This window comes from Micropterus dolomieu, linkage group LG20 (assembly GCF_021292245.1).
Source record: "Micropterus dolomieu isolate WLL.071019.BEF.003 ecotype Adirondacks linkage group LG20, ASM2129224v1, whole genome shotgun sequence".
Classification (NCBI taxonomy): domain Eukaryota; kingdom Metazoa; phylum Chordata; class Actinopteri; order Centrarchiformes; family Centrarchidae; genus Micropterus; species Micropterus dolomieu.
Genome location: NC_060169.1, coordinates 26,212,491 through 26,235,906, shown reverse-complemented (window position 1 = coordinate 26,235,906; position 23,416 = coordinate 26,212,491). Strand labels below are relative to the sequence as shown.

General features: G+C 40.5%; 1 protein-coding gene across 2 annotated transcripts in view; it reads right to left on the bottom strand.

Annotated features, from left to right (window-relative positions):
• Positions 1-23,416, bottom strand: part of trpm7 (transient receptor potential cation channel, subfamily M, member 7) — a 50,923-nt gene that overhangs the window by 15,960 nt on the left and 11,547 nt on the right. The window contains exons 3-23 of one of the 2 annotated variants that reach the window (XM_046032111.1): positions 23,311-23,349; positions 22,285-22,492; positions 21,740-21,953; positions 18,902-19,026; positions 18,611-18,782; positions 17,388-17,562; positions 15,913-16,036; positions 15,423-15,495; positions 14,149-14,249; positions 13,596-13,730; positions 13,454-13,507; positions 13,217-13,357; positions 12,795-12,929; positions 12,433-12,710; positions 12,104-12,332; positions 11,122-11,277; positions 10,539-10,682; positions 3,454-3,582; positions 2,976-3,227; positions 699-873; positions 23-155 (exon numbers count right to left, since the gene is read on the bottom strand). In XM_046032111.1, the coding sequence (XP_045888067.1) occupies positions 23-155; positions 699-873; positions 2,976-3,227; positions 3,454-3,582; positions 10,539-10,682; positions 11,122-11,277; positions 12,104-12,332; positions 12,433-12,710; positions 12,795-12,929; positions 13,217-13,357; positions 13,454-13,507; positions 13,596-13,730; positions 14,149-14,249; positions 15,423-15,495; positions 15,913-16,036; positions 17,388-17,562; positions 18,611-18,782; positions 18,902-19,026; positions 21,740-21,953; positions 22,285-22,492; positions 23,311-23,349 (3,192 nt within the window). Of the gene's footprint in view, positions 1-22; positions 156-698; positions 874-2,975; positions 3,228-3,453; positions 3,583-10,538; positions 10,683-11,121; positions 11,278-12,103; positions 12,333-12,432; positions 12,711-12,794; positions 12,930-13,216; positions 13,358-13,453; positions 13,508-13,595; positions 13,731-14,148; positions 14,250-15,422; positions 15,496-15,912; positions 16,037-17,387; positions 17,563-18,610; positions 18,783-18,901; positions 19,027-21,739; positions 21,954-22,284; positions 22,493-23,310; positions 23,350-23,416 lie in introns of those variants that run through there. The other variant, XM_046032112.1, reaches the window with a different exon arrangement.

Genomic DNA, 23,416 nt, shown 5'->3' with positions numbered 1-23,416 from the left:
CACTGAAATGTTGCACACTTACTTGAAGAAGGCGATGAGGAGGTTGACCATTAGTATATACTGTACAAAGAGGTAGACCGCTTGTAGGAGAGGAGTCAGCCACACTCCTGCCGTACACAGGGGCTTTACTGAGTCTTCACTGTTATTGGCACACACTGCGAAGAGGAGGAGACTTTTAGCATATGCAGATTTTATATTAAAATCCTGTTTAGATTTTTATCTTATGTACTCTCTGTGATGTTTTAACTGTGGAAACAAATAGCTAAACTGCACTGTTGACAACGTTATTATACATCAACAATGTAAATCTCTCCACAAAAGCTCACACATTTACCATAAAGTATCCTTTACTTTACAGCTAAAACATTTGTTTGTTCAAAAATTTACCTTGAGCATTCAATTCCTTTTTATTTCTTCTTTTCATTATTTTCTTTTCAGATGACTCCCTTTCTACGACAAGGTCATGATACTCGCACAATGCATTTCAATGGTGTGAAACCTTGTGATGCCAACTCAGGTTATGTAGCACAGCCAGGTGTTTTGTTCCACCTAAGCTACATGTGCCCGACTCAAGTGAGTCGTGGGTTTGATTTCCAGGGCTTGTTTTGAGTGAAAATCAGCTATCATGCCGTGCTGATAAGCTTTGAATAAACTGTTTTTACAGTCATCATCTCCGTTACCATCCTCATTGTCCTTACCATCGATTTCATAGGCATACACTTCCCCGTACATCATCCAGTACGGCTGGAAGACCACATCTTTGGCCAGTTTCCAGCTGGGCTCCTCTTCTGGGTACAGAATGGCTTTCCTGGGTACGCCATAGCTCAGCAGGACTATAGCCATTATTACCACAATATAAAACATGTTGGCCACCTGCAAGAGATATCAAACTTACTGAATATTTCAAAGCATCCGCTGATTGTAGCTGCTGAGTAAAAAATCTTTAAATGTCTCTAGTGAAATCCCCAGGGAAGACACAGCAATGTTTAAAGGTTTATGACTACTTAACAGCTATGAAGGGGCACATGGTGGAAACTGGATTATGTTCTAATTCAATCTAGTGGCTCTTAAAGGAGGAGTTACATATTATGCAAAATACGCTTATTTGCTTTCTTACTGAGAATTAGATGTGAAGGTTATCTAATATCATATCACTCTAACATCAACTCACTAAATATAAAGCTAAAACAGTGGGTTAGCTTAGATTAGCATAAAGACTAGAAAACAGGGGAAACCGCTAACCTGGCTCTGTCCAAAAGGTAAATAACCCACATACCAGCTCCTCTAAGCTCACTAGTGAGACTTCAGGAAGTCAACGGCCCTGCCAAGAAGTAGTGCCTCTCGTAAAACCGCAACTTGTCATTTTTTGCACTTTGATTGTGTGTGGATTAAACAAAAGAGATATAATTTGTCATTACTTTCACTCAGCCGTAAAGCAAATGAGTATATATCAAAGACTGGCAAACTCCTTTAACAAAATTAAATTCACACAATTTCAACATAATTGCATGCAATGTTCTGTTGAAGGTAGGCGATTACTCAATAAATAACTACGACAGGGAGCACAGTACAGTAAATGGAAAAACATAACATTAGGACTGGTGAAAAATCTGTTCTAATACCTGCTAACATCATGTAAGTGTTTCATGCTGTTTGAAATTAATTTAAATAAATAAAAATGTGAATAGTAATGAGCGATTTCTGAATGCAAAAAACACAACTCTCTCTCTCGCAGTATTGTTCAGATTGTTAGCTAAAAAGCTACAAAACAAATGAGGCCAATCCTTTAAAGTTGTCTGTAATAGTGATCTTGCGTAGCATACAATAATCACTATTAAACATTATTTCTTAATGTATGTGAATTGTTCTTGACTTCACTTTGGTGACATCAAGACACAGTAGTGTACTTGTAAGTGATAAAATGTTAATCTTGTGTCATTGCATCTCCTCCTGCCTCTGTCTGAGAGCCCCTTCAAAAAAAACATGGATGGAAAATTAACGACAGCTTTAACGTTCGCTTCTGCTCACTCCACATCAACCAGTGGTGGGACTTCTCAAGTAGTAACACAGGCTACGGCAAAGGTATTTCTCTTCAGGCACATTCAAGACTAAAACATGAAACAGGATCAGATTTACTAAGCCTGCTGCGTCTTGTGTCAGACAATAAATAACAACATCATCCGACAGGTGCATAAGCCTGGAGGCACCGTTTGGCTTTCACCTGAGACGAACTCTGCATGTTTCTTGCCGAACTCTCCTACAAACAAGGGATATTTTATGTCGCTGTTGGTGGGGACAGTAAAAACATCTCGGGTAGGGGTGAACAAACGAAACAGTCTCATCACTACAAAGTCTGCTGGTAATCTAAAACCCCACCTTTTTCTTCTTCTGTGTTGTTGCAAAGTTTCAGAGCAACAGAGACAAACACCGTCCCTGAAACCATAGTGACTCACTCTGTCTCCTGCCTTCGAGAGGAGAGGGAAAGACGCTGTGTTGACTGAGATTAAACTGAGCAGGGGAATAAATTAGTCTACAATATAATAGTCTTTTGTGCGTTTCTCACTTTCCCTGGTCTGAATAACTCACCAGATTTGGCACTAGCTGCTTTTTAGAAATAAAGTCGCTGAAGGTCTGAAAAAGGCAGGCAGCGGACCAAACCACTGTGAGGCATATGAGGGAGGAGGACATAATCTTTAAAAACTGGACTCGTAGTAGCGAATAAGAGCTGTCAACCGTTTGTGTAACAAATGAACTGACTAGACGCTGATGGACAACAGTGAGTTGATAAAAAATATTGCTTGGGACAATTCAGTGGTCCCTGTATTTTGAATTACAAATTCTACTCCCTTGCCTAGAAAACAGTCCCATTGCTAACTGCGTAGCTGGTAAAACGGACATTACTCGCATACCAACTACAAGCACGTCGTAATCAACTGTGTACATTCAAATGAGTATTCCAGTTATAAAGAACTCACCATTTTAGCAATCATCATAACGTACGGTCCAGCTTGCTGGTTGACAGCCAGGATATCCATGAGTCTCACGTACCAGAAGATGATATTGAGACAATACACCGTCCTCCCAGGGACGAAGGCATCGCCTCCACCCAGCCTCAGGCCAAAACCAATAAAGAAGGTGAGAATGGCCAGAAAGTCTGACACATTGAAATAGTCACTGAACCACACTTTTATCTTCTGGCTTATTTTGCCTGCTTCAGACATAAACATCTGGAAAAAAGTCGAGAAGAAGAAGAAAAACGTGAAATTATGCTGAGGACAGTAGTTAATTTGCAGTCTTTGGTGAAGTTTAAAAGGAATACAGAAAATAATGGTATCAAAAGCTACTGCCTGTGTTTTACTGCCATATCAATAAATGAATTACCTTCACCATTTTTAAATTACATAGTTTGACAATACGGGTCTTAAAAAGTCGCAGAATTTCTTTTCCACGTACCTCTCGAATTTTCTCAATGGCAGAGGAGAATATGTAGAGGATGACCACCCACTCTTGAGGAGAAGGCCATTTGGGCATTTTCACCAGGACAACATACGTGTAGACCATCAAGAAGCCTAGGTAGAAGAGCTGACAATGCAGACACACAACAATAAGATGCCATTGTAAAAAAACACTTCTTTTAATGCAAGTAGCATGATTAAGTCTTCTGTCATTTATGTGGGCAATTTAGATATATAATATATGTTGGACGCAGATGATAACTGTGTTGACAGAGAGCCTCTAAATTCCAGTTCCAGAGAGGGGCTTCGTCTCTCTAAAATATTTTGAGACAAGGTCAGCGGAGGCCCTCTGAAGGGGCTGAACCTCATCAGGGCACTTGGTCTGGAGCAAATAGTTTTTGCCATTTTGACTGAGGCCTCTGAGCCCAGCTGGTGGTTAGCTGTGAGGATAAGGACTATGTGAGAGAAGAGAAAGACATTCCCGAGCAGAGGCTGGTCGGAAACGATGATCGGCCCAAATTATCCTGTAGTGTGAGGGGTTTACAGACAAGCAGTGGAGGGATGCTTCGGCAGACTACGCTAGGTGCAGCGTGTGGGAGAAGTAGATAAATAAACAAAAGCAAGACAAGCGATCAAATGCCATAGCAAAGTAGATAGCTACACACTGCATGCTGATTAGTGTTGGGCAAGATGTCGGTCTTTCAAACGTTCTTAAAACAACTTCCACAGGCGAGCACAACCGCAACAGTTTCACTGGAACGCACCCGTTTGTCGGTACACCTTGTGCTCGACCACTTCACCTCACTCTAACAGGGACACGTGCTACCGAACATAGACTGTTCATGCTGCTCCCTGATAAAAGAAAAATGTTTCTGCTGATACCCGTTCAGAAAACCCCCCAAGAAAACTGGACTCTGATGGTAACTTGATGGTTTTAACAAGCTAGATAAAAGGTAATTCCCTGGGAGTGGCAAATAGCTTTGGTTTAATATTTGATTTGATTACATTAATGTTCAAGATGAGATTTACAATAAATAATTTATTGCTACTGTGTAAAGGGAATAGTAAAAAGCTCCTTATTTGTTTAGTGTTTGCAAACCACATGTTATTGCACTTTTGTGTAGGCCTATATAGCAGTAAATTAAGTGTGCAATACACTACTTTAGAATTCATTTTACAATTTTGCGCATAACAATGCCATTAATCGCGATTAAAATTTTTTATCGTTGCCCAGCACTAGTATAAACCCTGCTGATTCCCTCTTCTCAGCCATGAGTTTTGCTTCTCTGTGCAAAACATTGCACACAAGTGCAACTAGCTGATGACGACAGTCTGCCTCCATGATTGTTTATGTCTGAAGTCACTTTTGATCACACAAGTTTCTGCGAGATTCCAAGTCACCAGAAATGCCACTCTGAAATCGTTTAGTATAACGGCAAGTGTGTGGTCCTGCGTATTGACTGACTCATCTGGTGTGTGCTCTCTATAAATCTATTGCAAAAGAGTCTATTGCAGCTAGGGCTGGCCTGAATGTCATTTTTTGAGCGTCGAAGCTTCGATTATTAGCTCTTAATTACTATTGAAGCCCTGTGTGTGCGTGTGTGAGAGAAGAGGAGAAAAAGAGAGAGAGCGAGCGCTCCTTTTATTTATTCTCATAGCTAGGCGAACTAGTGATTATTACCAAAACTTTGTTTTTAACTTTGTTAAGGCAAGGCTAGCAGTCTTAAGTGCAGGATTAGGAAAGGGAGGAGTGACATAAAAGAGGAATATTTATTGCAGTGTTAAAGGGATCAGATATTGAGCAAGTGAAGAGCGAGGCAGAGTGAAAATAGATGCGTGCCGAACCGGGATGATGGCTGCTGTACAGAGCAGTAGGAACCGCAGCTGAGAGTCCAGAGTGAGAGAGTCTGATCCGAGCAGGTCCAGAGCAGAATCCAGGAATAGTTTAGCTGGGCGGGGGTCCAGGCGGAGAGCAGATGGGATGAGCGATATTTCCAGTAGCCGAACTAAACTACACGTTATCATGCGTAATTCACTTTTAACTTTTATTATAGCGACTATATGCTCTTGTTCTACAATCATTCAATAATTATTTAAATGTGTTCATTATGTTGATGTTTGTTTGCTGTAGTTAGTTTACTGATTAATTTTAAAATTTAGGAAATATTACTGTTTTGATTTGTAATGAAATTAAGCAATTGTAAAATTAATAAACGCCATTACTGCCACACTGCAGTTGTTATCACTCAGTGTAAAGTGCTCTCACACAGCTGAAGACTTCATTTTGTTTTCCCTTTGATGTAAACTGGAGCGTTATGTGTTCACTGCTGTGAGCGGAGGTCAGGAGCGCCAAAAACCCCTCAATATTCAAATCGCAAAATTGAAAATCGAATGTGTACCCAAAGATCGAATATTTGGGTCCAGCCCTAATTGCAGCTAAACTGTCTGATTGCCATCAAGCTGCTGTTGAGAAGAACAGATCTTATTTGTACAAAGTCGTTGATATTGTGTGGCTACTGTCTAAACTTGGCTTGAGGTTCGTTCTGTAAGTCAGTCAGATTATTTGAATGCTACAAGCCCTGATTTCCAGAACGAAGTAATTGACATATGCACAAACTTGGTTTATGAAGAAATTTGCAAAGAAAGTGCAGGATACTGGCTTTTTTAAAAATAATTGCAGATGAGGCCAGGTCTTTCAAAACTGAACAATTATTGTTTGTTTGAGATATACAGAGGAGCTTGAAATCAAGGAACACTTTTTGTGTTTTCTTGATTGTTCAGGATCTCGCAATGAGGCTGGGACTGTAGAAGCAGTAAACAAAGGACCCGAGACTTGTGGACTGCAAAACATCCCCATTGTTGCTGAGTTACGATGGTGCCTATATGGTGTACATATTGCTTGGCTCACAAACTAAATCTGGTGCTTGTGGAGTGTTGTACTGTCAACTGCAGCGTTAAAACATTCCTGAATGTCAGTGAAAAACTGTACTCTGTATTTGCAGATCCATCATCGATTTATTGAAATCCAGAAATCGCTGAATATGAAACATGAGGCAGCCCAGTCAGACAAGATGAGCGTGCAAGTAGGAATCTGTGATTTCAGTTAGTCACTACTCTGCAATTACAGGGTGCCTAAGAGAAATTAGTAACGAGGGAGACAAGTGGTCTGTGTAGGCAAGTAGCCTTTATGACCACATGACCAGAATGTCATTCATTACACGTCTCCTTGTATATGAAGACAAACTGCATGTGATTCATGTTACGCACAAGGCCCTGCAGTCCTCCAACTGCACACGCAAAGTCGTGACACTAACCGACAACCCGAAAGTGCACTGCATATCACACAGACAGGAAGCTAAGTCGAGGAGCAATGTCTGGAGATCAGTGAAACAGTTCTGCCGGGACAAAAACATGTTTGTACCTGTGGATGTAAAAAACGGGCCAAACATCCCACCACTTCACTCGACAGTTTCCTGATTACAACTATGAGGCACCTGGATTTCAGCAGCGCCTTCGTCTCCCTGTGGTGGATACCCTCATCAACAAAGTGGACAGACGATTCATGGGAGAGTCAATGCAACTTGCACGGGCATGTGCAGCAGTGTTCAGATGTGACAAAAATGGAAGTGAACCTCTCATACAAAAACACACATTGCTTAAATTCACCCTCTCCTTGTTGGAGCAGAGGTGGAGCTTGTTAAAGCCTCTGCTGTTTTACCTGCCTCACTCCCGCATATTAAAAAGAGTGTTTAAAAAGGACAGTTTACCAAAGCTCTACACAATGCTACAGCCTAGGGCTGGGAGATATGGCCAAAAATGTTATCACAATAAAAAATTTCATATCATTCAATGTCAATAATTATCACAATAAATGTCAAATTATTATTTCTTCAAAGTTTAAAGGCTGATTTTTGGTCCTGAGTGAAAGTAGAAGAAACCAGATGGTTTATTGTGTTTTAAACTTTTCTTTATGGTCAGAACAAACAGAACAGTGGGTCACTTAACAAATCTGAGGTAGAACATTTAAAACAATTATGATAAAATCTTTGTTCAACAAATGTTAATGAGTGAAATTAATCAAAAAACTATTCAGTCCCTGACAAAACAAAATGAACATTTGTTATATGGTTATTGAGGAAACTTATATCTTGATAATTATTTTTATTGTTTTTATAGCCCAGTCCTACAGCAGCCTATGCATATTTCATAGTTCTCAATTTAACACAATATTAGTTCATGTGTACACTGAATGTTTTAAAAGGGTACATGGAATGAAAGCCTAACAGTATAATATAAACATTTTTACTTTTGACTTTTTACGGTTTTTACGGTTGCCAGTGCGCTTCAGTTGTGTGTGCTCATGTGGGAAAGACAAACACCCTACACGTAAGCCTGTGTGTGATACAAAGTGAAACAGAATTGATGCGCTGGGTTGTTTGTCTTTCTGGCAAGCGTGGTGCTATTGTCTTCAGTTACTGTATGTATACTGTATGCCTAACAAGTCAAGCAATAGTAATAAATTTGTTCTGATGAGTTTAAAAATAGCAATAGACTTGTAGTCTTGTTTTTTATAAACTCATTAAGTAGCTATTTACATAAATTACTTTTAAACATAGATAACAAAAAATATCATATACATAAACACTTTAGGTGAGAGATCACACGGTAAGTACTGTTATTTATTAGCTTTTTTACTTTGATGGATGTTAAATAAAATTTTAGATCTGAACAAGGACCAGGTTACTTAAGTCAAGTATTTGGCACACCTTCAACGCCCAGTTCAAATGATAGAAAATCTGTATAGAATCACATACAAGGCACATATTTGTCTCCCAATGGTATACAAACTCGCCACTGACGTCTGTAAAGAGCTTGCTCCAGTTTAAAGCACCAGTCAAGCATACTGGAGACTGTGGGAACATTTGAAAACATCCACATAGGCAGGTACGCTACACATGCACACAAACACACATGTCCAGTTTCTCGGTACAACTTGGATAAGGTCTACGGTTAAAAAATTGCTGAACCTTGACACACGAGGTGTGAAGTGTTGGAAAATCAGCCATTAACACTCCCGTCTGATGGGCAAGTCATTGTTGACTGCTGCACTGATGTAGAAATCGGGATGCAGGCAGGTACTACAGATGTAGATAAGATTAGGCACAGGCTATATTACACATACTAGCAGTTTCAGTGATGGTATCAGCTCCTCTCTACTTGAACATCCTGAAAAAAAAGCCCTGTCCCTGACAACTCCCAGACACCTGAGAACCAGCCTCAGGCTGTATATAAATAAACATGAGAGCAAGGGAGAAAAGATGAGTGATAATCCTGTGAATGAGTATGAATGTGACAGTACGTGTGTTAAAAATAAGCTTCAACTGCTATCACTGCCTCTTTCTGGAAAACCCTGCGGTCCTTAAATTAGTGTTTTAAAGTCAAGTTATTAAAAGTACAAGGGCATAACGCATGCAGAAATTCATGCTATTGATCTCAGATTCCTCCTCATTCCACAAAGTCAACCCAGTGGGAGTGCTGCTGCAGTGTGAAAGGAAATGGCCCCTCATTGGCCTTCAACTTGTGAACATTTCCAATAGAGTTTAAGGAGCGCAGAGAAGTGGCTTTAATTTAGTGGAAACGGGGGACAGTTTGGAGCTCCAACTAGCCAGGAATCACATTCCTATGCCACTGCCACTCTGGGAAAGCCTATGCCACGTGAGAGGCCTGAGAGGAGATCACAACTGACTGCTGAGCATTGGATTCTATTAGATTCACAGTCTAGAAGAAATACTTCTCACAAATTATTAAAGGGTCTTAACTAGATGTTTGCTGCGGATTGGGAAACGCTGTAGGATTGTGTTCCTTGAGGTTTCCTGTGGGCGGTGCTGTGGGAATATCTTTCCACCCATTTGGTGCTAAATTTCCTATAAAGAGCTGTTTTCAGTCTTAGTGTCTCGCTACTTTCTGTGTGGGTGTCTGACAAGACAAGGTTGCACCCTGTCCCCTCTCCTGTTTGTGGTATTCAAGGACAGACTATCGATCACAGCAGCAGAGTCTCCAGTGTTTTGTACTGGAGCATGCTGGTGGAGAGAACCGTAAGCATTCAGCAAATCTCTCCGTTTCTTATTCTGAACATTAAAATATCAAATAGCCCATGTTATGGGAATTGTTACAATGTTCATGTGCTTGTAGCTGCCAAAACATGTATATGCCTAATGAAGTATACCCTAAACCTAAGAGTGACTGATATTGTGTAAGGATAAGAGCAGCAGAGCAGCCTTGCTCACACTGAGCGAAGAGTATAGATAGTAGAAGAGTGTTTTGAGAAGCAACACCTGGGTCTGCGCTCTGACCTTGTTGGTTAACATGCACCTGTTTGTAACAAAGAATGATTTTCAAGTATAAACTACAATGTAATCAATTTCTCTTCAGTCTCGTTTGCATCTTATTGGCTCTTATTTGTAAGCAATAAATAATCCTCTGGAATTACAGACAAAGATGTTGTGATTGAGTTTTTAATTCTAATTTATCTCACCCCAACTAGACGCAAGAGGCTGCCTTGACACCGCATTTGATCAAATTATCCCAGGTACTAAAGAGACAAAGGACCTTAGCTAGGTAATGAAGTCACTTTTGCACATTCCTGTTTGAATTTCCATCATTTGAAGAACCATGGCGGTGTTTGAGATGCCATTTCCACACATTGTTCACACCCCTTTTATCTAGCTCTTCTTTTATCTAGTCTTGCACCTGAAAACATAACTTTAACCTTTATAAAACCACAAGCAATGTCAGCAATTATCCTAATATTGATACTAAAGTTGCCCGTTGCAGTGGAAACGCCCTATAAGTAATAACCCTAAGACATCTGTATCTCTGCAGGGTGTCTGGTGAAAATCTTCTTTTCAGAGCAAAAACGTAAACAAGCTACTGCTCCTGGGCAACACCCTCTCTTTGTAGGTCCTGTTACCCAGAATCCTACCCAGACAAACCACCAAAAAATTGATGGTTGACTGAAAGCTAGATGACTGTACGGTATGCGTGTGTGTGTGTGTGTGTGTTCTCTTCCTGTAATCTCCCTACCGTGTTGGACCAGAACTTGACAATGGGAGCGTGGTAGAAGGCATATATTTTTCTGGTTATGGGCAGCTTTCTGGAGCGAATGTGTGTCTCCATGTCATTCTTCGCCTCCACATGGTCGTGGGATCTGGCCTCTTTGAACACATCCTGCAGAGAGGATTTAAAAAAAGGCCCAAATAAGACAACAGCAGGCCACAATGTGGAGAGAAAATGAGAGAAAGAGAGAGAAAGCAGAGTAAAGAAGACAATGTGAGTGATATAAAATAAGCACATAAATGACATGAGTTAAAAGTAACACTTAAGGAATTTAAGCCCAAAATAGCACTTTTTATGTGAATATCTGACTTGTTACTCTTCTTATTACACAATAGACTTACAACATGCACACAGTTCATTAACCCTTTAACACAGCCTAAACTATGGACTATGGACATCTTTTGGGCATGAAGTTTTCAATTATTTATTTTATTGTAGGACTGGAGGACTGCTTTGATGCTAGGACAATAGACAAAGGGGAAAAAGGAAGAAAAGGAAAAACAAATCACTGGATAAAAATACAAAAACAAAAGGAGTGAGTAAATCAAACCATTTGGATGTCTTCAGCTATGTTCTGGAAGTTGTGTTCGCTGTCCTCCATGGTCATCTGGTGGTCGTCCTGACTCTGAGGGATGTGAGCCATCTCGGCTTTGGATTTGTACTCCAACAGTAGTATGGCAGGAGGCACCAAAATACTCAGAATCACCTACAGACAAATGCACACATGTGGGTGGATGATGCTATATTTGTTAAGAAAGTCATTTTAATTGCACACAGTAATGACAAGTGTTTTATTGCCTAAGTGCACATCTAACCTTTAACCCTGGAATTACAATTATGGTGCTAACTGCACATATACAGCACACTACATTGTCCCAGTTTAGTGGCTTTTCACTAATTTAAATATTTCTTGAAGATACCAAAAACAGCATAATGCACGCCAAGTTATCAAAGTTCCCACACTGATGCAAAAAAAGAACAATTTTAAATACAACTTAAATTTAGGGAAAATGTTAGAATATATATATTTTTTCAGTAGCACAATAACTATTTAATTTGACATTAACAAAAAACTAAAGAATGGTGCAGATAGTTCTGATTGTAAATGGGTTTTAACATAAAATTCAGGAAACGCTTGAGTCACCTGAGATAAACCAGAGCATTCCCCAAAGATGACCTGTTGATTCCTCGTATCACCATGAATCATCCAACTAAGTGGCATTTTATATCTTAACAAGTACTTAAACTGACATTGGGATTAGATATGAAAGCAGACCTTTGTTGAAGCCCCAGGAACACGGCACCTGTTACCATAACTTCACCAAACACAAAAACTATTACGGAATAGTATCATATTTGGATTAAGCTGTACAATAATACACACTCTCGAACCTCAGCAGCCACTGAAAACTATTTTTCAGCACAGATTCCAGCACATATATTATAATAATAATAATAATTATTATTATTATAATAATATTACTCCGGCTTCCCGTTTGTTACCAAAAATAAAATCAAAATGGAACATGAACCTTGTACCAGGAGTTCTTGCGCATGTTCAGCCTCCCCATCCACATGTCTGACAGCAGCATCTGGGTGCAGGTATGTGCCACAAAGGGCCGTAGGTGGGAGGAGACAGCCAACTTCAAACAGGTGGAGTTGCTCCAGTTCTTCAGCTCATAGGTCAGCAGCTTCATGGCCATGGTCTCGTCCTGCCTGAACGACTGCTCCAGCAGATCCACGGCTAACGTCCCAAAATCACTGAAATACATCAGCACAGTTGACTCGGTTAATTTGTTTACCTTCATAAAGAAATGTGAGAACTGTATCGGACATCCGTCTGAGCCACAGAGAAACGTACTTTGAGTACTCCTTGAGCTCCTCTGAGGTGTCATCCACCACGTCGCTCTTCTTGGCCTCGTAGCCCATAGATCGGCAAAGCTTACAGGCCACCAGTGCCTTTGCCATGTTCTCCTCGCCGTGCTGCCAAAAGAACAGCGACATTTTCTGCCTCTTCATCAGCACAGCCCACACCAGCAGCTCATTGAAAGGGTAGGGAAACCGCCGTGTCTCTGGGTCGTCTATGTCCACGATCTCTTCTTTGCTTCTCTTTTTGTTCTGCTCAGTGGTGGACTCAAGCTAGGAGGGGAGGGAAGGAGCAGTTAGAGGGTTGTAGGGAGACAGTCTATGTTTCCCAATTTAACGGTCATTGCTTGAGTTTACCTTAGGTTTGTACGGCTGTGCTGTTTTGATGAAGTGGTTGTGCCTCGTCTTCTCCTTCTTGTCAGCCTGCATGCTAAAAGTCTCGTGACTTTTCCTCAAATGAGTACCAGAACCTGCTGTGTGGCGCTCCGACCTCTGTGCAGAACATGAAAACATTTCCACTGACTTTGATTACATTTCACAAAACATTCAATAAAAGTTTCAGGCCTAACATCAAGAGTACAATGCATGAAATATTACTGTAGTTGTTTTTTTATACTACATCCACACAACATGCCAGGTTTCAACTCCAGTATGTGCAGTGCATCACTAAAATAAAGTTAAAACACATACAGACCTTTCAAATATTAACACAAAAAAACCCAACAGGTTTTGATCATTGCTACAAAGACACTCAAGGAACAGCAACTGTTCGAACTCACCCTACTGTTGCCATGAAGATTGTTGTAAATGATTCGGAAGCGTTTCCTGGTGTAGTTGCACCTGTAAGTCCCGCCCATCAGGTACTCAATAACCAGGCCCACATCAATCAAAGTGATCTTATAGTTTGGAGGCAGATGACTCTGCAAGAAGGCACAAGAAACAAAATGGTGAATGAGATTGAACAGATTCTGTTTAATAGCAGCTGATAAAAATTATGTGAAGTAGGCTGAATCTACCTGTTTCACATCTCTAACCAGGTGGAGGAGAGTTGGGTTGCTGGTAGGTTGTTTCTAAAATATAAGAAGATAGAAATACACACATACATTATATATATTTTTTAATTTTAATCAGTGGCCGGAGCATGTTTCATAATGTTACCGTGTTGTAGAGCTCCTCCAGCCGACTGATTGTCAGGAAACGGTGCATGCTCACACCGTTTTCAATGAGCAACTTGACAAAATCCACCCTGTCCATCACGAGTGCATCTAGCATGGCTTGCTCCAGAGAGCTCACCTATACACACAAACAAAGATAAGCAAACCATTATTTATAAAACAAACATGATGAGGGAGAAGACCAAATATATGGCCAAATTACAAAAAACACACACACACAAAACAAATAAATATTATCTCTCCTCTCGTTCAAGCAAAATGCCAGGCTTCCCCAAGATGTAAAATAAACATAAGTACTGAGGGCAGCTTATGAAGACAACTGTAATAGGGTTCATGTTACAGTCAAGACAAGCAGTTCTTGGCAGCCTGCCCGAATCCAGTCCCCTGGCTCTCCAGACTGCAGATTGTGGTCAGTAGAGATTCTGGGGTCATTCTGGGCAATTCCAAAGGTTTGGAGCTAATGCTGAGCAAACATCCCAGGAAGCTACGGCTCACACACACACACAACCACACACAAAACAAACACACAGACGTACCAGGAGCTGCTGTCCGTACACAAACACGTGATTCTTGGCAATGTCTACCCGGTCCCAGGCCAGAGTCAGGACCAGCTGATCAAAGGCTGACGCGTTTGTACCTGAAATACACAGATGGAGCCATGAGCAAGCACACACGTACACACAAACAAACAGATATGAACTCCCAGGCAAGTAAAGCCTTATTAACTGTGTATTTCCCATTAGTCAGCTAGCAGGATTAGAGGGGGTTAGTAGAGCAGGGCAGGGGCAGTAATACAGTCAATTACACACTAATACAGCAATACAGCAGATTAGACTACAAAGTAAATCCCAGTTCAGTCTACTGCTCTCTTCTACAGTAATCTGCTTTATTGTCCTCTAGGAGCCATCTGAATCAAATGATCATAATTACTGTACACAGACTTGATTGTGTGGATGTCGCAAAAAATGATAATGGGAATTTAATTTCACTAAAAATCACTAAATTGACTTCCAAACAACTTGACATTTCAGGTAGTCCGCCTGCTTAAAAAGTTGATGTATTCCTCAGCTTTTAACAACAGTGATGGCTTTTCCAGTGACTTCCCATTTAATATCCAGTCTGCTAAATGATTTGAATTATAGTGGAAGAGAGAAGGATTTTTAAGCAGCACTCAATATTCTTTAACAGGCTTGGGAGCTTTTGTAGTCCAGGGCACTTTTGAGGCTGAATGACTGTTTCACTGAGATGACTGCGCCTCAGGCCGACAAAATATTTGCCTGAGCTGTCATTTTCAGTCACAGTCCGTTTTATCTTTTCTGTCTGCAAACTTGTTATTCCAGATTTGCTGCACCCACCTAAATATAGTACAACACCACTCTTCTTTTCATTTGAACAAACTGTTAGAAGATATGGCCCTCTACAGAATTGCTCAGGTGAATGTTCAGCATATTCATTTTCTCCCAACAGACTGCGGAGATGAAGAGGAATAAGACTGGACATGCAGCTCAATGACTGACACTGTTCAAATGAGGAGGCCCTGTGAATGCAAGCAACATGATCTCCTCAGGAACACAAAGAGCAGGGCACCGGGGGGTGGGGGTGGGGGGGCTCTGTTCTCAAAGCATCTCTCTTTCAGAATGAAAACATTACAAAGTCTTGAAATCTTAATCTCCCAATGCCAACAACCTCAGCATATGAATAGACTGAATCAACTTTACAGTATGTGACTTTTACTCTTTTACCGTTCCTTTATTTAAGAAGTTGGTGGGGGGGGGGGGGGGCAAGGCTCAGAGATAAGTCATCTACTAACCTTGGAGTAGAGCTCTCAGAATGGCTACATCAATGTCCTGGTGCTCCTCGGAGCTGATGTGAAACACAGTGATCTGTTTTCCAAGAAACAAGATAGCACTTCATTACCATGTTCCCACAAACATTATGCAGAGGTTTCAAGAGCTTGTGATGTGTGGTATCTATATTAATTCATAAAAACAGTGGGACCATCAGCGGATGTCACTAATGGGTCAGTAAGAGACCAGAGGAATTCTCAGTGGTCTCTGTGGCGTTGCTTAAACTGGTTAGTTTACTGGAACGCTGCTCTATTTTCTCTTACTTTACCTGAAGATTTTGGTTTTCATTAAAGTTTATTAAATGACTGACGTTTGCAAGTTTATTTCATGCCTGCTCTCGGTCATTGAAATGGAAATAAATAAATAAACAGAACACTGAAGATGAAGGAAGAGTGTGACCGCGATTAAAATATGTGAATAAAAAAAATGAACGTATGTAAAATGTTCATGTACCAATTCTTTGCTCTTCATGCACTCCATCAGAGTCTGAAAGAGATGGATGGCATCGCTCTTGCTGAAGTTAAAGGTTTTCTTGATGGTTGCGATGATGTCAGTCTCCACTCCATCAGGAAGACCGCTGTAGAAGAATTACAGTGACACGGTTACAGTCCCACTTCTCAAACCCAAATGACTGCAAAACACTTAAAATATAGGTCTGATTCCAGCACATGTCCTGTCTAAATATCCCACAGCAACAACACAGTGAACTCTAGCTGATTAATCTTAAGTTTGCCTCGATAAGAGCATTAAAAACCCATTCTGTCCTTAATACAGAAGTGTATGTTTTGCATTGTCCCTGTACACTTTGGGTGACGTGTTTTAATTTATCTCTGCAGCAGTAAACGCAAAAGTAACTGATGCAGTAACACACAGATCAAATGACACATTTATCTGAAGTTCTATGCTTCTTAGCTGGTGAAGTGCTTTTATCTCTAAAGATCACATTAAAATTGAGCCACCGGTGGAAAACCATGTTAGCAAAATGTATGAGATTACTGTAGTGATAAGTGCATTAGACGGCACCTACACACCTGTGAATTGCTTATATGAATTCATTTTAATACTTAGGCATGTGAATTTAAATGCTTTATTTGTTCAATTATGTAATTTTCTGCACTATTTTTGCCGATTACTGTTATCTCCATATTCCTGTTAACTAACCTTCAAGGGGAAAATAAAACTTAATCTGACCTAATCTTAACCCCACTGCTCTGGATCTGTGCATGTTTCCTCTGATAAATCCCAACCTTTTGTGAACCTGCTTTCAGCTGGTTCGGAAAATCCTGGTTACCTTTTTTAATTGCATGCTTTTTTTTATTTATTTTTTGTACACCACATCAGGGACATTTGAAGTTCATGGACACATTGACACTGAAGACACAAATTGTGTGCGACTGTCTCACAACATTTTGCAGCAGTAATGTTAATGATATTGTGCAAATTTCATTGGCTAATTAAGTCCGTCAGCAGATTGCGTTTTACTGCACTCGGTCACAAGTTCAACTACTTTCAGCTCTTTTATAACAGACTAGGCTGCGGTTGTTGGGTTGTTAAAAATCCTTCTGGGACAGATATAGTAGAGAGCCACCAACGACGCTGCCATCAAAGGAATTACAAAAAAAAAAGAAAACACTGGTGTCTACAACACAGTAAATGATTCATCACCAACAGCATACTACTGCCATTTTTTATTTTTTTTTTACAAATCGTCTAACATTACCAACTATTTTTAACCTCTAAATATTTAATGAAACACTTGATATTATTAAAATCTCTGTAGGGTACCTCATGCTTAATCGTTAACATACTGTTAAATAACTAACTGACTAAAACAGTATTTGGAAAGATTGAGCTTTGGCACAAAAAACGACAGCACTCATCCCCCCCCCCCCCCCCCCCCCCCCCCTTTGCGTTTTTGTGTGTCCTACCCTCCTTCCTCGGTCTGCTTGTGGATGTAGGCCAGTATGTCAGCAGCACGACCAGTCCCCTCACACACCACCACTGGCACAGGAGGGCTCTCCTGAAGGTACTCCAGCACAGTCGGGATGACATTGGGACCCCCCTCAAAGATCAGGGCCACAACAGGAACTCCCTGACCAATTCCTACAAGAAAGAAGAGGAAGAGTGCCCTTAAAGTTCAAGTTTATGTTACATTATTCCCCCCAGCAACAATGTCATTCACACACACTACAGCTCCACCCAAGTGACAGTTTGTGAGAGGTTGAGATGATAATGGCCGGCTCGATGTTATCACCTAGTTTCCAGTAGACAAAGACACACTGACTTAATAATGATAACACCATGGGGTTTAGTCCTGTCTGAAGGGTATATAGGTCTTACAGTAATTAATGACATGAACTGCCAGCCAAATCACTAATCAACTTGTTTCCATGTGATCAGTCTTGGGTTTTATTGGTTGCACTTCCCGAGCACAACTTCCTGAAGTAGATTCAATCCAACCTACATAATGTTTCACTGGTGAAAGAGCTATACAAATTATTATTTGATTTCCACAACAAACAAGTGCACACCTGTCCAGTTTCTCTTTACAGGCAGTACAACACGTCAAAAAGGAATAAATTACTAAACTGTATTGCTTTTGGTTTAATTGGGAAATTGATGGTCATTTTATTTCCCATTTGGTGGAACGGTTCTTTGAAAAGAGGCTGAAATAGAGTTGCTAATTTGCTGTGTGTATGTGCATTTAATCTCAAGGGCACGTTAGATTATACTCATTAATAATAAATAAATAAATAAATAAATAATCTTTAATTGTCCTTGTCTATGGTCATTGAAGCATGACTAGTCAAACTATGGGCGTTGAGTCGAGTGTTGTTCCAGTCTATGGGTGATATTGCCCTCATATTCTGAGTATTGGTCAATTTTTAACAGAAACAGAAAGCATAACGCAGAAGTGTTTTTTTTTGTTTTTTTTAATAGGACACTATGGATTTCAATAATTTAATGGGCCATGTGTGGTATTTAAACAAAGAGTAGACTAGTACATCAGTAAGCGGATGCTTTTGGCTTTCCATGACAAATAATGTCACTGCATTATCTCAGAAGATCTCCAGACTGCTTTTGCAGATCTAAAGTGTAATCTCTTGTTTCTCAGGAATCCAAACGATGCAAAGTTTCCAGTTTTACTTACGTGCATGTATTCTTTGGAGGTTGATGTGCCTCTCTAGCTCCCGCCGCAGGTTGACCTCAGCGCCGTACTTGCCCACCGTCCCATCATCCACCAGGAGGAAATGTGAATGCAGATTGTTGAGAACGTTTAGTTTGCTTAGAGGGTTCAGCAGCGTCTGATACGGAGCGATAATCTGCAGGGAGACCATGAAACTCAACATTAAATAGATATAAATGTTATCTTAGGGCATCAAAGTACAGAGATCTTTCAAGATAATCATGCAATTACAAGTTTGTAAGAGTTGTATCTTACGTCTCTGCCAATGAGGTCATTTCTGTTTTCAATGACTCCCCAGGGTGCGATCCCGATAGTGCAAATCTTCTTTGATGATCTTGAACAGTGCTCTTTGAGAGCATCTCCCACATGCTTTGCCACACCTTTAGGAAGGATGCATTAAACAATCAATAAATTTCATTATTTCTTGTTATTGCTACTTGACCATCGTCATACTTCACTTAAAATTCTGACTGGCATTTAAACAATAAAACTGACCCCGCTACATATAAGTGTGCTAGATACTGTAGGTCTCGTTAACCATGCATGGGAAAAGAAATAGCCACAACACCTGAGCTTCTGCAACCAAAATGCCACAACAAGCACATTAGTCCTGGGGTTGTTTGTGAACCACAGTCCTCAGCTAATGGAGCTCATGGATTCAGCAGTAATTTGTGAGCTAGGAGACCATCCCAACTGGCCAGGGTGCCAGAGAGGCATTAAGTAAGTAACCACAGGTCTGGGTAATTGACCCTGTGAGTAATGATTTAAACACTATGATCAGACCACACCATCTTAACGCCGCGCTGTGGCTGCAGACACACCTCGGCCGCGACACGCAGCCAAATGACACACTTAAGAGCCCCGTATTACAACTTCTGCTACATCAGCGATTGACAAGGTGGCTGTGTTTACGCAGGGTTGTGTACAATATAAGTCTGAGTGAATGTTCATTCAGGGAATCTGTAAGGGAGCAGGGGAAGAAAGTAAGAGTTAATTCAGCTGCCATACCTATTCACCAATAATAATAATACAAAGTCTTTACTACACTCAGAGGGCAGTTTAACATTCACAAGTGCGCTGCGATATTCCATTACTCTCCCATGACCTAAACATTTATTGCTCTCTTGTTCGTTTTTCCGTTCAAACAATGATGAAGAGCGTCATTGCAAAGCATCTAACATGTTAGGCTAAATATTATGAGCATATATTTTATTATTCAAGTTAAGTTTAATATGAATTTGTTTATTATAACTTCATGATGCATTTGTTTCTTATATTATGGAAACTGATAATGTAGCGCCCACCACTATCTGGGCGCAGGTTATGTGGGTGAGTTTTCAGTAAATGTTGGGATCTGAAGCCGTGGTTGAGATTCAGTCTTTCACCCACTATTTTAGCACTTTTACTGGCATGAATGGATTTTTCGTTTCGTTGCTTTATGAAGTTAATTAAGAACATTGTCTGGAACATTTCTGAGTGTGTTAAATAAATGAATCAGATTTTTCTCAAAAGTGATTTGGAGCAACCACATATTTAGGGCCATTTAATCAACCTTTGATGTAGAAAAGATGATGCACAGCCGCTACAGCTGAAAGAATAAGGCTAAAATGGTCATAACAATACATCTAAGCAACACATTAATTTAATGGAATACAGAAATGTAATTCTAGTCAGATCTACTCATGCCCTAATGATGGGGCAGTGATATTATAAGCCTGTAACATTCACACAGTCAAGAATTTTCTGTCTTCCTTCATTTGGCAGCTGCAACGATGTTGCTTTTAGTCTGGATTGTGTGTTTAACTTCTACGTATTTGTCTAATATTATAGTTTGCTCTCCATTTGTAAAATAATACCGCTCTGCTGTCAGTAGACTTGTCCATGTTTGCCATTGGCCACCAGCTGCAAACACCGCCCTTTGATGTGAACGCGCTCATGGCTGGATCAGGAAACCCTGGGCTGCGGTCACACGATGTTGTTAGTAGATGACCAGCATCGTGTGACCATTTAGCGTGATTGCGATTGTTAGGGTTAGTGAAGCCAGATAACAAAAAAAGATATCCTGGGTATGTTGAACTTGCTTTGTAGTATAGGCCCCAGGTGCACGATGCCAAACGTAAACAAAAAAACATAGCTGACCGTGAGAAACTGATGTTTCTTGTTTACACACGTTCAGTCCCCATGGAAGCGACAACCCCCATGGAAAACATCAACTAAAATGCAACTTAAAGTATATTTGCCTGTATTTAATTAAAATAAAACATACTATCATAGTAAAACCTGATCTGCATGTAGACTAATCTCAAAATATGTCACAATGTTTTTATTTGGTAGCTGGTTTGGTAAATAATCTCTGAAAGTCATCTTCTCTTCACAAAAGTTATTCTGGAAAACGTCAAATGCCAAAAAAATGTAAAACATTAGAAATATACGGATTACCTACTGATGTAGCTAGACAGGAACACAGTTACTGAGAAACATATTTATTTCACTCGTTTTCATTAAAATGGCTGTCTTTTTAATTAACATTAGGGGCAATGCTGAGTTCAATTGTGTGTACACAAGAAGAAACATCAGTCTGCCATGTGTTTTGTTTATGTTTTGCGTCGTACACCTGGAAAGCTCAGAGGTTGTAAATTTCAACTAGAAAATTCCGACCTCCCACCTTGACAGGAACGCAGCGTAAGACACTTGGGGCAGAGCTGTGGGCTGCGACGTGCAGGCGTAGGAGAGTGTGCGTTCAGTTAAACAGGTCTTGCCTTGCTTTTGATGACATCAAGCTCGCTCAGGTCCGCACTCTCTCACACAGTGGTAAACATTTTGGCTGCTGCTCCGAATGGCATGAAAACACTCATATATATATATATATTTTTTTTTTTAGTAATTGTAGATTTTATATTTTAGAAAACACAATGGAGGCAATAGTCTGAAACACAAATCCAGATGTTATTCCATAATGTGTAGGGTCCTTGTGTGACAATGTAAAATGCTCTGGCTTCAAATAAAACACTCTCAATTTTTTTGGGAACAACACATCCAGCAGGGTTGGGGGATATCCTCGATGATTAAAATAATCTCTCTCTGACTACATACCTGTATTGACCCCTCCGGTGAGAATCCAGGCCCCGGTAGTGACTGCAGCTTTGATAAGGCCCTTGCCCACCACCTGCTTAATGCGTGGGTGCAGCTCAAAGTTCTGAACTCCTCCATGGACAGAGATGAGAATCTTAGGAAGCTCCATATGCCACTCCTTCAGCATCAGCCGCAGGATGCTCTCCGGCTGTGAGTCGTGGGACAAACGCACATACTGCCGACAAGAAAAGCATGGTCACATGAACACATAAAAGCAGAGAAAAGCAACATGCCTTCACATTTGAGAAGCTGAAACCAACAACTGTTTAGAGTTTTTGCTTGAAAATGTACTTTTTTTTTCCATTTCAAGCTTGAAGTGGTTGATTAACCATGGCACACCAAACACCACAATGTTATCCATGATTTCTTTTTAAGTAATTGACATAAACACAACCCCACATGAAGGAAACACCTTGAAATATTGTGAGACAATGTTACCACCATCCATATCAAAGACACTTTTAACAGGAAAAAACCCTCCAGCAGAGAAGAATTTGCCCTCCTACCTTGGCTCTGTACGAGTGAGACCCTCCCTGGAAGTTGACGACACCATAGGCGTCAGTGGGGCTCGCCTCTGTGTGTTGTTCCACCGACCACTCCTCCGCCGCGGGCATGGACAGGTTGGGGTTTTCACCCAGCTTCACGTCCGAGTACTTCGAGGCCAAGCTGGCTGTGAAGCCAACATGTTGCCGCACTAGCCGCCCACAGCAGCACCTTGAGGGTGAACAGAATCACTTTTAATTCATAGTTTAATATTCTTATCTAAGACACGCAGTAAACTTTTTTTCCTTTTCCATAATCAAAAAAGTATAAGGAATGTATTGAACAGAGTCTTTATCTGCTCCAACTACAGTTGTCAGCTAACCTTGGCTAACAGGCCAACTAGCTAACTAATGTTTGTGGTTTTACAGGTTATATTAAAAAAGCCATGTTCACAACTGGACAACCACTGTGTAGAATTTCTGCACTGTGTAAGAGCAGGTCCTGAATGCTACTATATAAGAGTTTAGGCTAAAGTTAGCAACTCGGTCCCGCAACCTATTGGATTAAGGGACACTTGCACACCAGCCGACCCCAGCCAAACAAGTTATCCTAAAAGCCTTCTCTCTTGTAACGTGAAAAGTAAAACATGTGACTGGAAAATACAAACAATAAAGCACACACATGTGTCTTCCTTGTCTAATGTGTGTGTATGTTAAAGTCAGTTGAAGACAAGTTTTATCCTAACAAAGAGTCATGATGGCAAAGTTTGATAGACCTTCTACAACTACTAACCAACCCAGCCGTGTTGTTTTCTTTCCTCCTTTAATTACCTTAAGCGAGAATGTGCATCCTGACACACAAAGCCTGGAAGCTAATAGTTTCCTGAGGAGAGTTGCTGTTCAGTGGAATTACACTGTAATAGTGTGTGTGTGTGTGTGTGTGTGTGTGTGTGTGTGTGTGTGTGTGTGTGTGTGTGTGTGTGTGTGTGTGTGTGTGTAAATCAATTATCTCAGGCTAATCATGTCAGGTAAAGAATGAGTGAAACTTACCGGACTAGCTGTTGGCAAATCTGGCATCCTGGAAGGCATCTGGAAGGAATTTCACAGCAACGCACAATTAATCAATTAATTTAAATTTAAATATATACGAACCACC